This window comes from Rousettus aegyptiacus, unplaced genomic scaffold, assembly GCF_014176215.1.
Source record: "Rousettus aegyptiacus isolate mRouAeg1 unplaced genomic scaffold, mRouAeg1.p scaffold_m13_p_12, whole genome shotgun sequence".
Classification (NCBI taxonomy): Eukaryota; Metazoa; Chordata; class Mammalia; order Chiroptera; family Pteropodidae; genus Rousettus; species Rousettus aegyptiacus.
Genome location: NW_023416287.1, coordinates 63,993,922 through 64,010,823, shown reverse-complemented (window position 1 = coordinate 64,010,823; position 16,902 = coordinate 63,993,922). Strand labels below are relative to the sequence as shown.

Genomic DNA, 16,902 nt, shown 5'->3' with positions numbered 1-16,902 from the left:
GGATGGGGGCTGGTCACCAGAACAGCAACCATGTGATTTAAGGGTTGGAACTTTTAAGTCCCACCCCTAGACTTCCAGGGACTTCCTAAAAGTAAACACCAAAAACTTTGTCAGGTCAGCTAGGCCGTTAAAGCATGGGCTACACTCATAGATTTATGTTTTTTAGTAGCAACTCTGAGGGGTAACACATACCAGTTTACTCTATTTGACAGACTTTGTCTCAGGACTGGACAGTGTGAACAAAGTAAGTTGGCTGAGCTGGCAGAGAGCACTTCTTTGTCTTCTAAACACAGGTTCCCTAACCTGGTCGCTGGCCAGTACCAGTCCAAGGCCTGTTAGGAACCAAGCCACACAGCAGGAGGTGAACGGCAGGCGTGAGAGCAAAGCTTCATCTGTATTTGCAGCCGCTCCCCAGCTCTAGCATCTCCACCTGAGCTTCACCTCAGATCATCAGGCAGTAGATTCTCATAGGAGCACTGGTCCCTGATGCCAAAAAAGTTGGAGACTGCTGTTCTATAATGTTATCAACCTCCGAACTGAATTCCAGTTCAGTGTACATTGCAATGGCAGTGCCATCCTGTTTTGTCAGGAGGAGAGCCAATGTGAGGTACTGTGGTGTGGCTCAGGGAGTCAGGACACTTCAAATCCTTCATTAATTCCTTCCCATTCCAGTTGCCAGGATCTTATACTTTCTCAGTCAGCATTTCAACCTTATATACAGAAAAAGGAAATAAATCAGAGAACTAGACTTCTGTACTTCATTCCAACAAATGATTACTTACTTGATTTGGACCTAAGCATCTTCAGTTCCCAACTCTTCTTTTTCACTATCCACATCCAGGTAAATCTTGATGGGAGCATGCAAATTTCTTGTTGTTACTCAGGAAAAATCAATATAATCTGATTTATCAGTGTGGGTCCAATCACAAAAGAAAAGTTTGAACAGACACAGTAATTTGAACTGAGAATGTTTAATATAAGGAATTTTTAATTCAAATAGGGGATTGGAATAAGAAGTAGAGATCTTTAAAGAATATAGGGTTGAGTGCTCACTCTCTATACTAAAATTGAAACAATATAGAGAACATTAGTATGGTCCCTATGCAAGGGTGATACGCATATTTGTGAACTGTTTCAGATTTAAAAAAATTTTTTAAGGAATGTAGGTTTGAGATAGAGTACCCAAGGAAGTCCCCTGCCACTACCACCACTAGGGCTGAGATCCAGACCTCACCGGAGAAGTCCCAGCTGTAGCTCTCTGGATGGCAGAGAAGTCACTGTGGTGCCATGCTGTCAGAACTTGCTGGAAATCTGTCCTTTAAGATGTCAAAGAAAGCTCTTTGTATCTCACAGGAGGTATTCTGCTACAATACCATCCAGAGGGATGTTGCAGGAAGCTTCTGTGTGCAGGGTGCTGCTGGCCACAGTGCCCTGTAGGAATCAAGGCTGGCCCTGTGAGCTACAGGAAGCAAGCACACCAGAACTGGGAAACAAAACCCTTTCCTTCTGCATTTCTCTCTAGTGCCCTCTATTGGCAAAACTTGCTATTGTGCCCGGGGCAAAGGAAAAATACTTAAAGGGCCCAGATTCATTTTCATACAGCAGGCATAAAAGAAGTAAATTTTGAGCTAAGAATGGATTAAAAACTGGCATATTGATACTGACTCGTTGACATTTTACTACTAAGTCTTCTAAAGCTTCCATAGCCATACGCTTTAAGTTAAGCCCAAGAGAGATAAAGAAAATAGCTTAAGTAATTGATTTAAATCTATGTACAAAATCTTAAGTTCTTACCCCATAAGACAGGAATATTTCCTGGCCCACGCTCCCCACCTAGCCACAGCTCAGCTAGTTTTCCACTTTCTCTTATGATCTAAAATAATGATCCCACTTCTGGTACTGATTTTTATATCACTTAGGACTCTTAAGTTTGAATTACAGAACCCATCTTGAACTAGGTAAGGGGATAAATGAATTTTAAGGATTGAGAGTTATTGCATGGAACCTGCATTAGTCAAATTTCTTTTGCTTGCTAGTGATAGAAATACAAATTAAAATGGCTTAAGCAATAAATAGAATAAATAGCTCACATCATTCCACTAGTAACACTTAGATAATGACTGTTCTAAACCAAAGGCACAAAAGATATCATCAGGATTTAGTTTCTCACCTTCTCTTGGCTCTGCTTTGCATGGGTTGACTTTAGACTCAGGCAAACTCTTCCTCATTGGTGGTTTCCAAATGCTGTTATCTGAGCACAGGATGTACAGTGTGAAAAACAACAATAGCATCACCACTAAGAACTGCCTTCTTTTCCTAAGAGTTTCTTCAAAAACCTTTTAATTAAGTGATGCTAACCTAGATTGGTGACTCAGATCAATAAATATCTAAGAGAAAGTACAATCACTGCATAAGGAGGAAGAAAGAAACAAAGCTGTGTGTGTTTTAAACTTCATCAGAAGTCTTGAGAGAGACCGGTGGGCAGAAAAAATAGCAACAAGAAGGAGAGTTATTCGGTCTCTATTTTTAAGAACTGTATTTTTGAAACTTAAAGGGCTTGCCAGTGAGATAATACTTCTTTCTTAAATTTTACTGACAATTATAATTTCCTGAACTAGGTGGCATAGAAATATATATACACCATGGTATTTGGTTTAGCCACATACCAATTTTGTTTGTTTATTGTGGTAAAAAAAAAAAAAACATACAACTTAAAGCTTACCACTTTAACCATTTTAAAGAGTAAAGTACAGTGCAGTAGTGTTAACTATGAACCTTGTTATGCAACATGTCTCTAGAACTTTGTCATCTTGCAGAACTGAAACTTTGTCTATTAAACAACTCTCCTTTCCTGCCTTCCCTTGGCCCCTGGCAACAACTATTCTATTTTATGTTTTCTCCCCCTCATCCTTTAATTCCCTTTAATTCCCACCCCACTTCTTCCACCCCGACCTACAGATGTTGCTGTCTCCCCTTAAGAGCTGGATCTCTGAAGGCGGGGCGTCGCCTCTCACACTCACCCCCGGGGTATGGTCCGTGGCTCCACCTGGGATGTAAACCCAGGACCTTCTGCATGTAAAGGAGACGTGCTGACCGCAACACTATGGAGCCACCCCCTATTTTATGTTTTTAAGAGTTTGACTACTTTAATTTTTTTTAATTAGAAAATTATTGCTTCTGTCTTTAAGGTAATTTTAAAATCAGCGTGCCTCAAGGCTGAAATTTCTGAGGAACACACCCTTGAAATACTGTCGAAAGACAGTATAATTTTACATGTAAGACTGTGACTTTATTTCACGTCAATGGGACAAAATGAAATACAGGTAGAGGTATATCAAAATATAGTGGCTATAAGAACTACACCTTTCCTTCATTTAGTCTGATAGGTGGGATAGCTAATTTTATTTGGCTACCTAGGTTAACTCTGTAGCAAATTACTACATTGTATAATCTGGAGCAAATTAAACTCAGCAACTATAATATATAATATACAGTTATCCTTCAGAATTAGCACCATACTTCTAACATTACTGAATGAAGGAAAACTAATACCACTTCTTGTACTAAGAGCTGTACCAGTGGACTGAATCACTACTTTAGAACTCTGTCTATTAGTTTGGCTCACTTGGCAGGTGTATCTTTAAAGAGTAGTGATCCACCTGGCTTGAAGAACTTATTCAGTAAGAACATCTTGGATATGGTTCCCAAACTACAATTTGTTCACTAATTCGTTCATGGGGTATTTATTCAGTGCTTATAGGTGCATAGCACTGTGCTAAGTTCTGGGGAAACAATAATTAGTAAATTCATACATAGGTTGCTCTTTTTATTATAATTTTGCTCCTCATGTAGACTTTGCTCGTGAGAAAAGAATATGCAGAGGAGCTAACATGAGTATTCTGATCCATTTGTCATCCACTCATTTTTTCATTCAACAAACATATTGTTATGGATCAAATGTGTCCCTTTAAAGTACATATGTTGAAACCCTAATCCCCAATATGATGGTATTTGGAGGTAAGGCCTGCATTACCTCTGTAACCACCTTTGCATCCTGTTGTGGTGAGGGGTGATTGAGGAAGCACATGGTTATAAACAAATGCTTTGAGGTCAAAGTAATCTGTAATTCTGAGGCTAGAGAATAGCTACCTGGAGAATAGCCAGGATTCACAGTAGAACTTAGTTGAGTGTTGGGATTTGGGGGTTGTTTATAATCATAGCATGACCCAATCTATCTAGATCAATCTCTCCATGTGGTTTGCCTTCACTGGGCCTCTTATATAGCTGCTTTGGGGCAATGATTAGTCTTAATTAAGACTCATGCATGGCCTTCTCTGAAATCTGCAGGATTAAAATACTAGATGATTTTCTGGTAATAAGATAAAATATTTCTTAGCCTCAAAGATGTCAGACATAGGTGATCTTCTGTAATATTTTGTCTCATTTACTTCAATAAAGATAGCCTAGATGACAAAAGTAAGTCTTCCCAACTCATCCTGAGTTCTATCTTTCATGATGTCACTCAATAAAGAAAGTCATCAGAAGTCATGTCAGTAACAGCTGTGTTCTGACCTGTACTTCTTGTGAAAAACCTAAAAAGCTGTCATATGTTTGAGCATATTTTGAACTGGGATACACATGACAGCTACAGCCACCCAAAACTTGGTATGTATTTACCTTTTAGATTTCATTGAAGCGCATTGGAAGCAGAACCAATAACTCTATGGTACTCAGCATTCCCTTGGGCTAAATCAGTGTTTCTAAACCTCAGCACTATTGACATTTGGGGCAGGGTAATTCTTTGTTGTGAGGGCGCTGTCCTGTCATTGTAAAATGTTAAGCAGCTTCCTTGGCTTCTACCCACATCCCTGGCCAAAATTGTCACTAGACATTGCCAAATGTCCCCCAAGAGGTAAAACTACCTGGAGTTGAGAACTACTGGCCTAAATGAAGTTATATTTTTGTGATAGATATTGCTGAATGATGACAAATTTAAAAGCATAGTAGGTTTATATAAAAAGTTATCAATATTTAAGAATAGATAGACAGGGGTAAGGGGGTCAAATATGTGGTGACAGAAAAAAATCTAACTATGGGGAATGAACACAAAGTGTAAACATATATATGCCTAACTGTTAAAGTGTACAACTGAAACTTATTGGATTTCATTAACCAATGTCACCATAAAAAATAAATAAATAATAGACATAGTATTTTATCGAAAGCAATGGTCCTGCCATTCTTTATTTCTTGTAATACATATTTACAGATGAAAAAAAAACTGTAAATTTTCAATTCTGATCATTATACAGATTTATTTTTCAGTTGAATGATAAAAGAATGAATCTTTTAATGACTTTTCAAAATAACTTCAATACTTAAAGGTACAAATTATATGATAAACATTCAATAACTGGAATAAGCTCATTTCAAAATGGAAGACACTTAGCACCCAGTAAGTCATGAAGCAACATCACAGCAGCCAGGATATCTTAGGCGATCTGACCTGAAACCATGTTTTCCACAGATTTACAATCCAATTTTTCAACCAACGTTTTAGAAACTTTAGGTGTTTGTAGGGTTAGAAGAATCTAGCCTTTGAAGAATAACATGTGAATCAGATTTCCCTTATATGGCCTTGAAAAAATTGCATTTTGAGGCTCTATAAAGACGGTGAAACTTTTTTTGTCGGTAGTCAACAAACAGCTTCAAATATTGGTTTTCATTTTTTAACACAATGAATTATAGGTTTCTTTTAATAAAATGTTGAAAGGTACCACAAAACAATAAATATTTGTACTTGACCATTTTAGAACTCAAAACAATTCAAAAGGCAAAATAATTCAGGCAGCCAGCACCTAATTTGTCCTGTAGGTGGCAAAATTATCATAAGAGGAACCGAGGGACAGGCTGCAGAATCGCAGCATTGAGGTTAATAGTGGTAGGTGACTTAAAGCTTTACTTAAAATATAGTTTCTCAAATTTTACAAATTTAAAGATGCCTTTTGTAGTTCTCTGATTTATTTTCCAGGCCCTTGATACTAATGGTCAGAAACATATTCTTTTACTTTTCAGGGACTACATTTTTAGTCTGATGACTACCTCTCAAAAGTTCCTCTCCTTTTGTATTTGTCCAACAGGTTTTGCATTATTGGGTGATCCATCCAAATTTGAGTAAGCGATGTTGTTAAACTAAAAATCTGTTGTTACTTGTTCACAGCTGTGAAATCAAGCTTGAAATCAATATATGAAAAGGAGGAAATAAAACCCTCTAAACTCCATTGGCTTTACATTTTTCTAATTACTTTGTAGTGGATGGCAGAATAGGAAGAAAGATTTTCAAGAAGTAATGGATAGTATATTATAGAAAACTTTGAGTATGATTACAACTACATTTATGTGTAAGGAACAAAAAAGTTTATAAATGATTACAATTAAAAAGCTAACTGCAGCCAAACATTCCAACTAGTCTTCTTTGCTTGCTTTCAAGATGGAAACATTATTCTGTGTCCTGGATTCATCACTGAAGAGTCAGATATGAAAAACAGAGCTATCAAATAAGGTTTGGTGGCAAGCACTGGATGTAGTTACTTGAAAACTAAGACTAAATGGGGATAGAGGGAGAGAGCATAGTATATTATACCATGCCAATATGTTCTGTAAATATTGATAAAGTATGATTTGAAAAAATAGTGGGAGAATGGGGAGAGCAAATGAAAAAAATATTTGTTTCAATTATCATACTGGTTGTATGAGTACTATTATTCTGAAACTACTGCATATGTAAGGTAGATAAAGGAAATGAATAATTGTGGGATATTCTAATTCTGTTATGCCCTGTGTCTTTGAAAACCAGGGTTCTCAGTATAGAAAACTGGAGATGCAGATGAAATAGAAAAGATTAGGTAAAAACTCTGTAGTACTCAATTTGATTTGGAAGTATCAAAATAAACTTATGAAATGTTTTATCTTTAAAAAATAACAAAGACAAATTCTAGCTCTCTCCTAGAAACAGTCACAAATCTAGCAGCATTGAGCATAACAGCCCTGATTATGGTTTTAAATATCATTATTCACTGAAATTAACCAGACTTCTTGGAGAAATGGCAGATTCCAGGTATGGGGCAGGAAACATATAGGTGAGTCTAGAATATTTTGTCATATGAAACAGCAAGGTAGCTGTTAAAGATTGCTAGAGTAGTGTCAAAAGGACCCAGAGACAACTTGATGAAGTACCCAGTGAACAGAGGTGGGGTAATATGAGCTTTAAAAAGGTAATATTTAAAATGGATTAAAGCCTACCAAATATGTTTGAATACAAGAGTTCATAATACTTAAAAGGGATCCCTGGAAGATGATAGAAAACAAGTTTATTATCTTGAAAATTGGTAAATAAAGGGAAAATTTCGAATATGTTTTTCCTTTTCTATATGAACATTACCACTGGTTAACCAAATCATACATGTGGAGAAACATCTCCTTATATATAAAAATGTTCCAAGTAATAAATGAAAAAGAGGTGATAGAATATTCTCCAACCCACAATAAATCAATGGATCTGGGTACTGAATATCAATTTCAGCTGACCTCACTAAAAGAGAAAACCAGACATTGTGTACCCCTCTGATATAAGAATACACATGACCTATAGTCTTGCCAAAAGGCTTGTACCTGCTCAAACCTCTGGATCCATCTGTCAATATTCAGAGGACGAAGGAACATGCAATTGCACCATGAGTCTGCAATCAGTAAAATATAAAGTATGGGAAACAGGTTCTTCAACAGGTTTGTTTTAAGGAAAAGAAAACAGAGGAAAGGCATAGATTAAAAAGGGATGTAAAAGATATATCTAATATAAATAATTTTAAATAGATATGATTTTTTAAAAAGTATGTGGGTCATAAAGTTCGGTAATAAAATAATAAAGAAATGTAAGGAAGTGATTACTATTATGATCAACGTAGTGGTTACTTTTGTCCTGTTGGAGAAGAGGGTTGTGAACTGTGACAGGACACACAAAGGATATCCAGTATGGCTGACAGAGTTCTAAAGGAGTGTTTCCCTGTAATAATGGAATGAGCTATACATTTTCTGTTTAGTTTTCAGTATTTATGTTTAATTTTATAATTTTTCTAAAGATTAAAATAAAAATAATATCAAAGCCCTTAGGGTTTTCCACTAAAAATTATGGATGTGATTGCTTCTGTAAATATCAACTGATGACCCTTAAGAAATTGCCTACATTATAGAAATACTTCTAAATAAGCTATGAATATTTGAAAAATATAATATTAAATTTTTATGTGTATAGTTACAAAAAGTAAAAGTAGTATATTTTCCTAACATAAAATTTATTTTGTTACAGTATTACGTGATATGATTTGGTTAAATGGACTTTGTTGACATCCAAAAGTTTACTTTCCTACTCCCATACAAAGTTATTCGTGTTATTCTAGTAGAGATTAGAGCATGAGCATTGAAACAGATTTCATATTTCCTTGAATGTCCACAATTTGTTTCACTTTCCATCTTTTTACACAGAACAAAGATTAGTTTTCTTGCCCAACCATGATAGTAGCTATTAATATGTAGCATTACACAGTGTCACCCAATTTGCAAATTAAGATCCTTCACCCACATACCCAGCCTTATGTTCTCTTGCATATATTGATGGCTGACAGAGACTATTTTTTAAGTGTCTAAGAAACTCAAGAATGTAAAACAGATTTAAACCATCAAAATGAAGCAATTTTAAAACGTGATATAACAACAAACATGGACAAACATTTGACTGTGTTGTACATTTTTGCGCATCCAACATTGACAATGTCCCTTCAACTGTTCAAGCAGCATCTTAACAAATGGTCCAATTGCATGGTCTCCTTTCCCTTCCTTTTAATAGCATTACGTGGTGTTTGAGTGATTCGCATATTCCAGGAGTGACCGGTCTAAGACCCTTCGGATAAGAGCTTCCTCAATTATATTAAAATCCTACAATAAAGAAAAATAATTAGAAACACAATCAGAGCCTCATTTTATAGGAAAGTAAAGCCCTGATTTTATCGACCTGTCCAAATTTCCACAAAAGCTGTCAGGAAACCTAGGACTTTTGCTTTGGGCCTTTTAGTGCCTATCAATTAACTAGTTATTGACACAATAAAATAGTATTGATTTCAAATTTAAGTTTTTATCTGATCTAACTAGTAATTTTAAGTCAACATTACAAATATTGGTCAGAGAACTATGTTCCACATATACATGTATTACGAAATAAAGTTAAGACGTTCCTGTAGGTTTTACCAATCCCAGCAGTACTGCTGAATATTTATTTCTAAAAAAACTACTGAAAGCAAAATTCTCTTTGCCTTCCTATGATATTGAAATGTCAAAATGACATTGAAAACGTTAAGTCAGCACATTCTGTAAACAAAACAAAAACTATTAAGCGCCTATCCTCTGCAACCCATCTCCTCTTCCTCAATAAACTAAAAAAAAAGAAAAGAAGAGTAAAAGCTTTGTTGGAAGTCCATTCTGAAACATAAAAGCATAAAGGTAAACAAATAAAATCCAAATACAGACATAGGAAACATATAAGATTTGGCACTGAATAGTGGTTGTTTCTGAGACAATTTATTAATCTTCGAGCTTCAGATATTTCATACCTAAGTGAGGATAATAATACAGTATTCTCTTTGCAGAAGTAGCTGAAAGGAATAAAATGAGATAATTTTAAAAAGTGCCTAGCATAGTATTTGGTAGCTTAGAAAACAAAACAAAAACAAACAAACAAAAACAAATAACACTGCTTCAATCTCACTTCCATACCCAAAAATATGGTTTTGAGAGGGTGGAAGGTATTCTCATCAAAGTGGCTTTATCCTAATCAGCCCTGGATTTCTACTTTGTCCAAAAGATCTTGAGAAGAATGGAGCAGCCAAAACAGGTATGGAATCAACCTGGCTTTTAGAACATATTAAAGAGGAAGCCCTGTGTGCTGTGAAAAATGAGACACATAGACCAGAAACAGGGTCTGTTGAGGCTTTATGTAATTTAGAAGCCAGAAAAGATATTTGAGAAATGGAGCAGAGACTACGAAGCTTCTGTGGTGTAGCTTGTTCAATTCTTTAAGTGGTCCTTACATTCCCATTCATTCTCATCTCCAACCTGCCTAACATCAGGGCCCAAACTGTGTAAATCACTTTACTGCATTATCTCATTTAATCCTCTCAAAAGCTTTTAGGAGTAGTTACTTTTATCCTCTTTTTACTTAAATGAACAGAAGCTCAGAGGTTAACTATCTTGCCCAAGGTCACACAGTTGTAACAGAGCTGTTATTTATATCCACATCAGTCTCAAGCTCCTTGAGCTGAATCTAGATAGTCATAATGTGCAGATCAAAAAGCAAGGAGAAAGTTTTCAAATGACAATTTAACACTTATTAAAGTCTACCTTGAAATAGTATTCTTAAAAAGTCATATGAAATTACATGCAAATTAAAATGTAGCCCTTAACGTTTCATGTATTTAGATAAAAGTAACAAAATATTCTATTTCAGAACATAGCTCTCAGTAATTTGCCCCCATAATAGGTTGAAAGGGACTCAGAGGAAAATGCATTACCCTCACATGGCAAGGCATGAACCAAAGTACAACAAAGACTACTCTAACTTTTTGCTTGTTATTTTCATTTCTGATCATGGGAATACAGTCATAAGTTTTAGGACTATTTATACTATATCTACTTTTTCTTGAATCTTAAAAAAGTCTTAATATAATGAGATTGGTCATGAGTTAGTAGTTACCGATGGGTGGGTGATGGGTATATAGGGGTTCATTTTGCTATTATACTTTTGAATTTGTTGAAAATCTTTTGTAATAATTTTTTTTAAGTTTGAAAGTTTAATAAGAGTTTTGTGTTTAATGGAATTTAAGTTCAAAATAATACCTAATTATCCTACTATACTGATAATGACATACCTGTTAACAAGCATTCAATGTACCATAAAAGCAACTAGATGCAACACAAGCTCTGAATTATTTTATTACTGATGTGATTTCATCTGAGCTATATAAATTTCCAAATTCATAAAAATTATAACTATACATAGGAAGGGAGTAGAGTAGAAACTAAAATAATTTAAAAGTGAGATCTGGCTCCTTATACAATGGATAATTATATAGATCACGAAGAATGTCATTTTGTCTAAAGCAGATCGCTACTTAATAGTCAAATTTATAAAACACTATATTTTTATGATTTCTTCATTCTAATACCTAACACTTCAGCTGTATACATATTTTTCCTCTTTAATTTTATTCACTTGGATTAGAAAGGTAAGCTTAACACAGACAGCATACAGAAATTATAAAAATAAAAAAAATATACTTACTATGAAATCATCATAAAACAGAGTGTGACTGACTTGCAAATGTCTTATTAAACTGCCATTGAAACTGTTTGGATTCTCATTAGGTATTAAACGGCAAAGTGGACAGAACTGGAAATAAACAAGACCAGGAGTTCAAGAAAGAATTTAAAATAATTATTAGTGTCAGAATTAAAAAAATTATAACCCTTGAACAAAGTGAATTGTAACTTTTTGAATCTGTTGGCCATACCTCAGTACTGTTTTAAAATTACATACACATTAAAGAAACATAAACAAATAAAATTGCATTTGTTCTTTATACACATTTCTTATATATAACAGTATTGTTACTTATTTTATTATTATCAATTGATTAAACAATATTAGTTAGTAGATGTGCTGCAATTTACTTAATTAGTTGCCTACCTCTTGAAATACTTAAGATTTTTTGTATGTGAATATTTTGTTATTACAAATGACATTATCTATAGTGTTTATCTTTTGGGGAATTATTTTCTTAGGATAACCAGAAATGGAGATTAGTAGGTCAAAGTTTATAAACATTTAAGGTTCAAAATGTCTATTGCTCTATGGTTTTGTATTGCCACCAGCAATATAGATTATACCACAACAACGTTAGTTATTAATATTTATACTTTCATTCCAAAATATTTATAAACTCACAAAAAGCTGCAAAAACAATGCAGAGAAGTTCCATGTCCTAAACCCAGGCTTTCCAAATGGTAATATCTTACATAACTGTAGTACATTATCAAAACCAGGAAACTGGCAATTAACTAGACTACAGATCTTAGATTTCACAACTTTTTGCATAAAGTCATTTTTTAGGTGTGTGTATATAATTCTATGAAATTTTATTACATGTACAGATTCATATAACCACCAACACAATCATGATACAGAGCAGTTCTGTCGTTACAAATGGGTTCTCATGCTGCTCCTTTACCTTCTCTTCTCTCCCTAACCTGGCATCCACTGATCTGTTCTCCACCTCTATAATTTCATCATTTAGAGAATGTTATATAAATCAAATTACACAGTTTTTAATCTTGTGAGAGTGGTTTTTTTCAGTAAGCGTAAGGACCCTGAGATTCATCAAGAGTTCCTGCCTTTATATAAATTTCTAAAGTCACAAGGAGGAAGAATTTTAAGCATAATATAAAAGATATACATCATAAAGGGAAAGATCGGTATGTTTAATTACATACAAAATTTAAAACTTCTATATATAATTGTTAAGAAAGAAAATTTAGAAGATGTACTAGCTAGGAAAATTTAGAAGACATACTGTCCTAAATACTCAAAGAGCCTTTATAAATTAACAAGAATGAACTGTATTAGTTCTCATTTGTTGCATGATGTAGAAGACATAATTAAAAGCTAGACTAAGCTTAAAAATAAAAAAGAGCCCCTTCCTTTTTATTGTTACTGGTGTTCCATGGTGTGGATGTAGCATAGTTTATCCATTTATTTTCTGAAGGACACTTGTTTCCAGCTTCGGGCTGCTACAAATAATGCTGCAACAAACATTTGTGTATAGATATTTATATAAACATGTTTTCATTTCTCTAGGATAAATTTCCAGGAGTATGATTGCTGGTCATATGGAGAGTGTTATGGTAAGCTTTGTAAAAACCTACCACATTATTTTCCAAAGTGGCTATATAATTTTATATTCCCACTAAAATGTGTAAATTATCCAGTTTTTCTCATTCTCACCAGCATTTGGTACAGTTAATATTTTTTTATTTTAGTCATTTTGATAAGTGTATAGTGATATCTCATATGGTTTTAATTTGCACTTCCCTAATGATTAATATAAATGTTTCTTTTAACATATACTATTTTATTACATTTTAACCTAGAGTTTTAAATTCCATCTTTTCATGTATCTTTTTTAGAAATATGAGATGCAGAATCATTACAGAGTATCAAGTATGCATAAGGCATTAAATTAGGTAGTATTCTCATCTGATCCTCACAACAACCTAGTGAATTATTACCCTTATTGTTGATTAATCCAATTCCAGGGTGGAAAAAATTAGCTTAAATTGATACTACTATAGAGAGGGAAAAAAATGGTGTAGATGATAGAGGCTCTGTTCACTGCTATGGCAACCAAATCAAAGTTGTGACAGAAACAAGGAGCAGCAGCAAGAAAAAATCGCCTGGGATCTAGATGAACAAGCCATACAACTAGGAAGAAATCCAAGAAATCACCCTGCAACAGCAGAAAGTAGGACGGGGCGAGGACATGGGGCTGCCCAGTCACGAGTGACTGAATGAGACAGAGGCTATGGTAGAGGCAGAAGCCTCTTCAAGGGGCCGAGTCCCTGAGAGAATTTTCACAGTGATGGACCTGCTCTCTCTGAGCACCAGTGCTGATTCGGCTGCGCACAGGGGGCTCCAGGGACTTACAGGGAGACATTGTCTGAGTGAGGGCTGAGGCGAGACTTGCTCTGTACAGAAGTGCCAGCGGTATCCATTGTTTCTTGTTGAGACATGCCCCCTCCCAGTGTATGGACCTAGCCACCACCATAGCAGTGACATCATCAAACTGGAAAACAGAGGTCACTTAGCCCAGAGGATTCCTTGAAACCCTGCCTCCCCCAACTCATGGCCCCACCCAAGCCACATCCAAGTGTATCCTCGGCGAGTCACGTGCTCCTTGCTGAGCAGTGCCTAGACTCACAATGGAGGCAGCTGGCCTCACTTTCTGGTGAGGCAACTATGAGTACAGCATCTGTGGATTGCTTGCTGAATCTGAACAGGTGGTCCTGGAGGGGCAGAGGCTTGAGCTAAATGTGGCCTGTAGCTGAACCCCTCTCAGGACTGCGCCACTGGACACCTACTTCACAAATCCACACTAATAAGACCGGGAGACTTAGGAGCTTTGCTTAGACACAGAAAAGCAACCAAAATGGGAAGACAAAGAAGCAGAAATCATATGAGAGAACAAAACAGAGATCTAGATATAATGCAGTCAAGTAATCTAACAGATGCAGAATTCAAAACACTGGTCATAAAGATGCTCAATGAACTTTTGGGAAGGGTGGAAAAATTCAGTGAAAAAATTCAGTCAACAAAGAGATATAAAAAACATAAAAGTGGAAATGGAAATTATAAAAGGGAACCAGTCTGAAATGAAGAACATGTTATCTGAGATGAGAAGTATAGTAAATGGAATAAACAAAGGAATAAGCAAAGTGAATAAAGAAAAGGATCAATGCCCTATCTAGAGGATGAGAAAGAGGACACAATCAGAATGGCAAGAGATGAGATGCCAAGACTATAAAAATAATTTAAGAAGCATATGGGATACTATTAAGGGTCCAAATATCTGTTTGATTGGCATAACTGAAGAAAATCAAGATGTTGAACAGTTGTTTGAAGAAACAATGATGGAAAACTTCCCTAATCTGGTGAAGGAAATAGACATAAAACCCCAGGAAGCTCAGAGAATTTCAAAAATCAGGGATCCGAAGAGGCCTGCACCAAGACACATCATAATTAAAATGCCAAAGTGTAAATACAAAGAAAGAATATTAAAAGCAGCAAGGGAAAAACAGATATTTACCTACAAGGGAATGCTCATAAGACTGGCAGCTGATTTCTCAAAAGACACTATGCAGGACAGAAGGGCTTGGCAAAAAATATTCAACAGGATGAAGACACAGGATCTGTAACCACGAATAATTTATCCAGCAAAGCTATCATTTAGAGTTGAAGGACAGGTAAAGAGCTTCCAAGACAAAAATAAGCTAAAGGAATTTATCAGCACCAAGCTAGTATTACAGGAAATGTTGGAGGAACTTCTCTAAGAAGAAAAAACAGGTATCAAAAACAGGAATAAAGAATGGTAACAACTACATTCCTCTCAATAGGTACCTTAAATGGAAAAGAATTAAGTGCTCCAACCAAAAGATAGAATGGCTGAAAGGAAAAGAAAAGATCCTTACATATGCTGCCTACAAGAGACTCACTTCAGATTCAAAGACACACACAGACTAAAAGGAGGGGGATGGAAAAAGATATTGCTTTGCTGGACTAAAAGGTATTTAAGTCAGACAGAGAAAGATAAATACTGCATGTTTTCACTAATATGCAGAACCTAAGGAATAAAAAGAACAAACTAATCAAAAATAGAGTCACAAATATAGTATAGTGGACGATTTGGTGATGGACAGAGGGGAGGCGAGTTTGGGGGACTGGGAGAATGGCGTAGAGTTTAAAAAGTACAAATTAGTAGCTGATGGATGGTCACGGGTTTGGGAGCACGGCACAGGGAATACAGTTAGCATTAATACATTGGCTAGGTTGAGGATCAGGGGAGGGAGGGAGCAATTGGGGGGATCGTTTTATAAACTATGTAGATATCTAACCAATATACTGTATATTTGAAACTAATTAAATAAATTTTTAAAAACAATTTACACTACTTTAAGTATCAGAACTAGAATCTAGGCAATTCAATGTTCTTTTCATACTGTAACAGTGTCCAATTTATCAGCTTGGATTATGTTTTTCTTTAAATTTAAATAAAATCTTTATATAATTTTTTGCTTTTTATTGTTATATGGGGGTCCCAGTTTCAATATGCTCAATTTCTATAAATAAGGTCCATTTCTGAATTTACTCCATTCATCTTTATATTTTATTTTTAATAAAGTTACAACATTTATAATATTTATAAATGCTTTATAATCTTTAATGATTTTCTAATGCTCTAGTTATCTTGGTTAAATGGTAACACTCGTTATTCCAAAACAGCACTCAATCTATCCTGAAACCCTATGTAGTAATGGGAACAGAACTGAGTCCAAGAAATATTTTAATAGAAAAGCAACATTAATTTTTTGTGGCATGGGAGAAGGAACACTAGTTATAGAAATGTGTTCATTCAACATTTTCTTGTGCCTCTATTATGTGTTAGGCACATGGAATATAGAATCCAATTAGATAGGGTTTTGTTGCATGGCCTTTTAAGTCAGAGAGCCTTGAGTTCAAATCCCAGCACTAGCGCTTACTAGTTTTCTGACCTTCAGCACTTAAGTTCCCTCTTATATGAAGTGGAGATACCACCACCTACCTGTAGAGTAGTTACTATGTTTAAAGATAATGTCCTTAATGTGCCAGGTGCATATTGGGCATTTGATAAGTGCCTTATATTTACTACTACTTGATCCCTGTCCTTGAGTAGCTAGGGTTCCCTAAAGGAAGAAACTACAAGTGTCCTATTCATCCTTGCACTCTCAGTACCTGGAAAATAGTTTCCAATTTCATCCTAGCCTTTCACTGACTTAACCTTGACAAGTAATTAATCTCAATCTGTAAAAATGAGAATTATCTCTGTTTCACAAGGCCACTGGTAGATTTAAAATATGTTATTTAACATTATGAAGCTCAGTCATTATATCAGCTCAATCCTTGGCAAAAATAATAAATGGCTGCTATTATTATCACTTAAGCAGATACTCTCAATACAACACAGCAGGTGCCATATTCAAGATATG

General features: G+C 35.2%; 1 protein-coding gene and 1 non-coding gene across 4 annotated transcripts in view; one reads left to right on the top strand and one right to left on the bottom strand.

Annotated features, from left to right (window-relative positions):
- Positions 1-1,037: 1,037 nt before the first annotated feature.
- Positions 1,038-1,144, top strand: LOC118610154. Its single transcript, XR_004953811.1, has one exon. It is a non-coding gene; the product is annotated as a U6 spliceosomal RNA (small nuclear RNA).
- A 4,069-nt stretch (positions 1,145-5,213) lies between these two features.
- The window catches only part of RNF125 (ring finger protein 125), a 32,065-nt gene continuing 20,376 nt past the window's right edge, over positions 5,214-16,902 (bottom strand). For 2 of the 3 annotated variants that reach the window (XM_016166748.2, XM_016166749.2), the window contains 2 exons: positions 11,390-11,497; positions 5,214-8,991 (listed from right to left, as the gene is read on the bottom strand). In XM_016166748.2, the coding sequence (XP_016022234.1) occupies positions 8,905-8,991; positions 11,390-11,497 (195 nt within the window). In that variant the 3' untranslated portion in view covers positions 5,214-8,904. The remainder of the gene's footprint in view (positions 8,992-11,389; positions 11,498-16,902) is intronic. The other variant, XM_016166750.2, reaches the window with a different exon arrangement.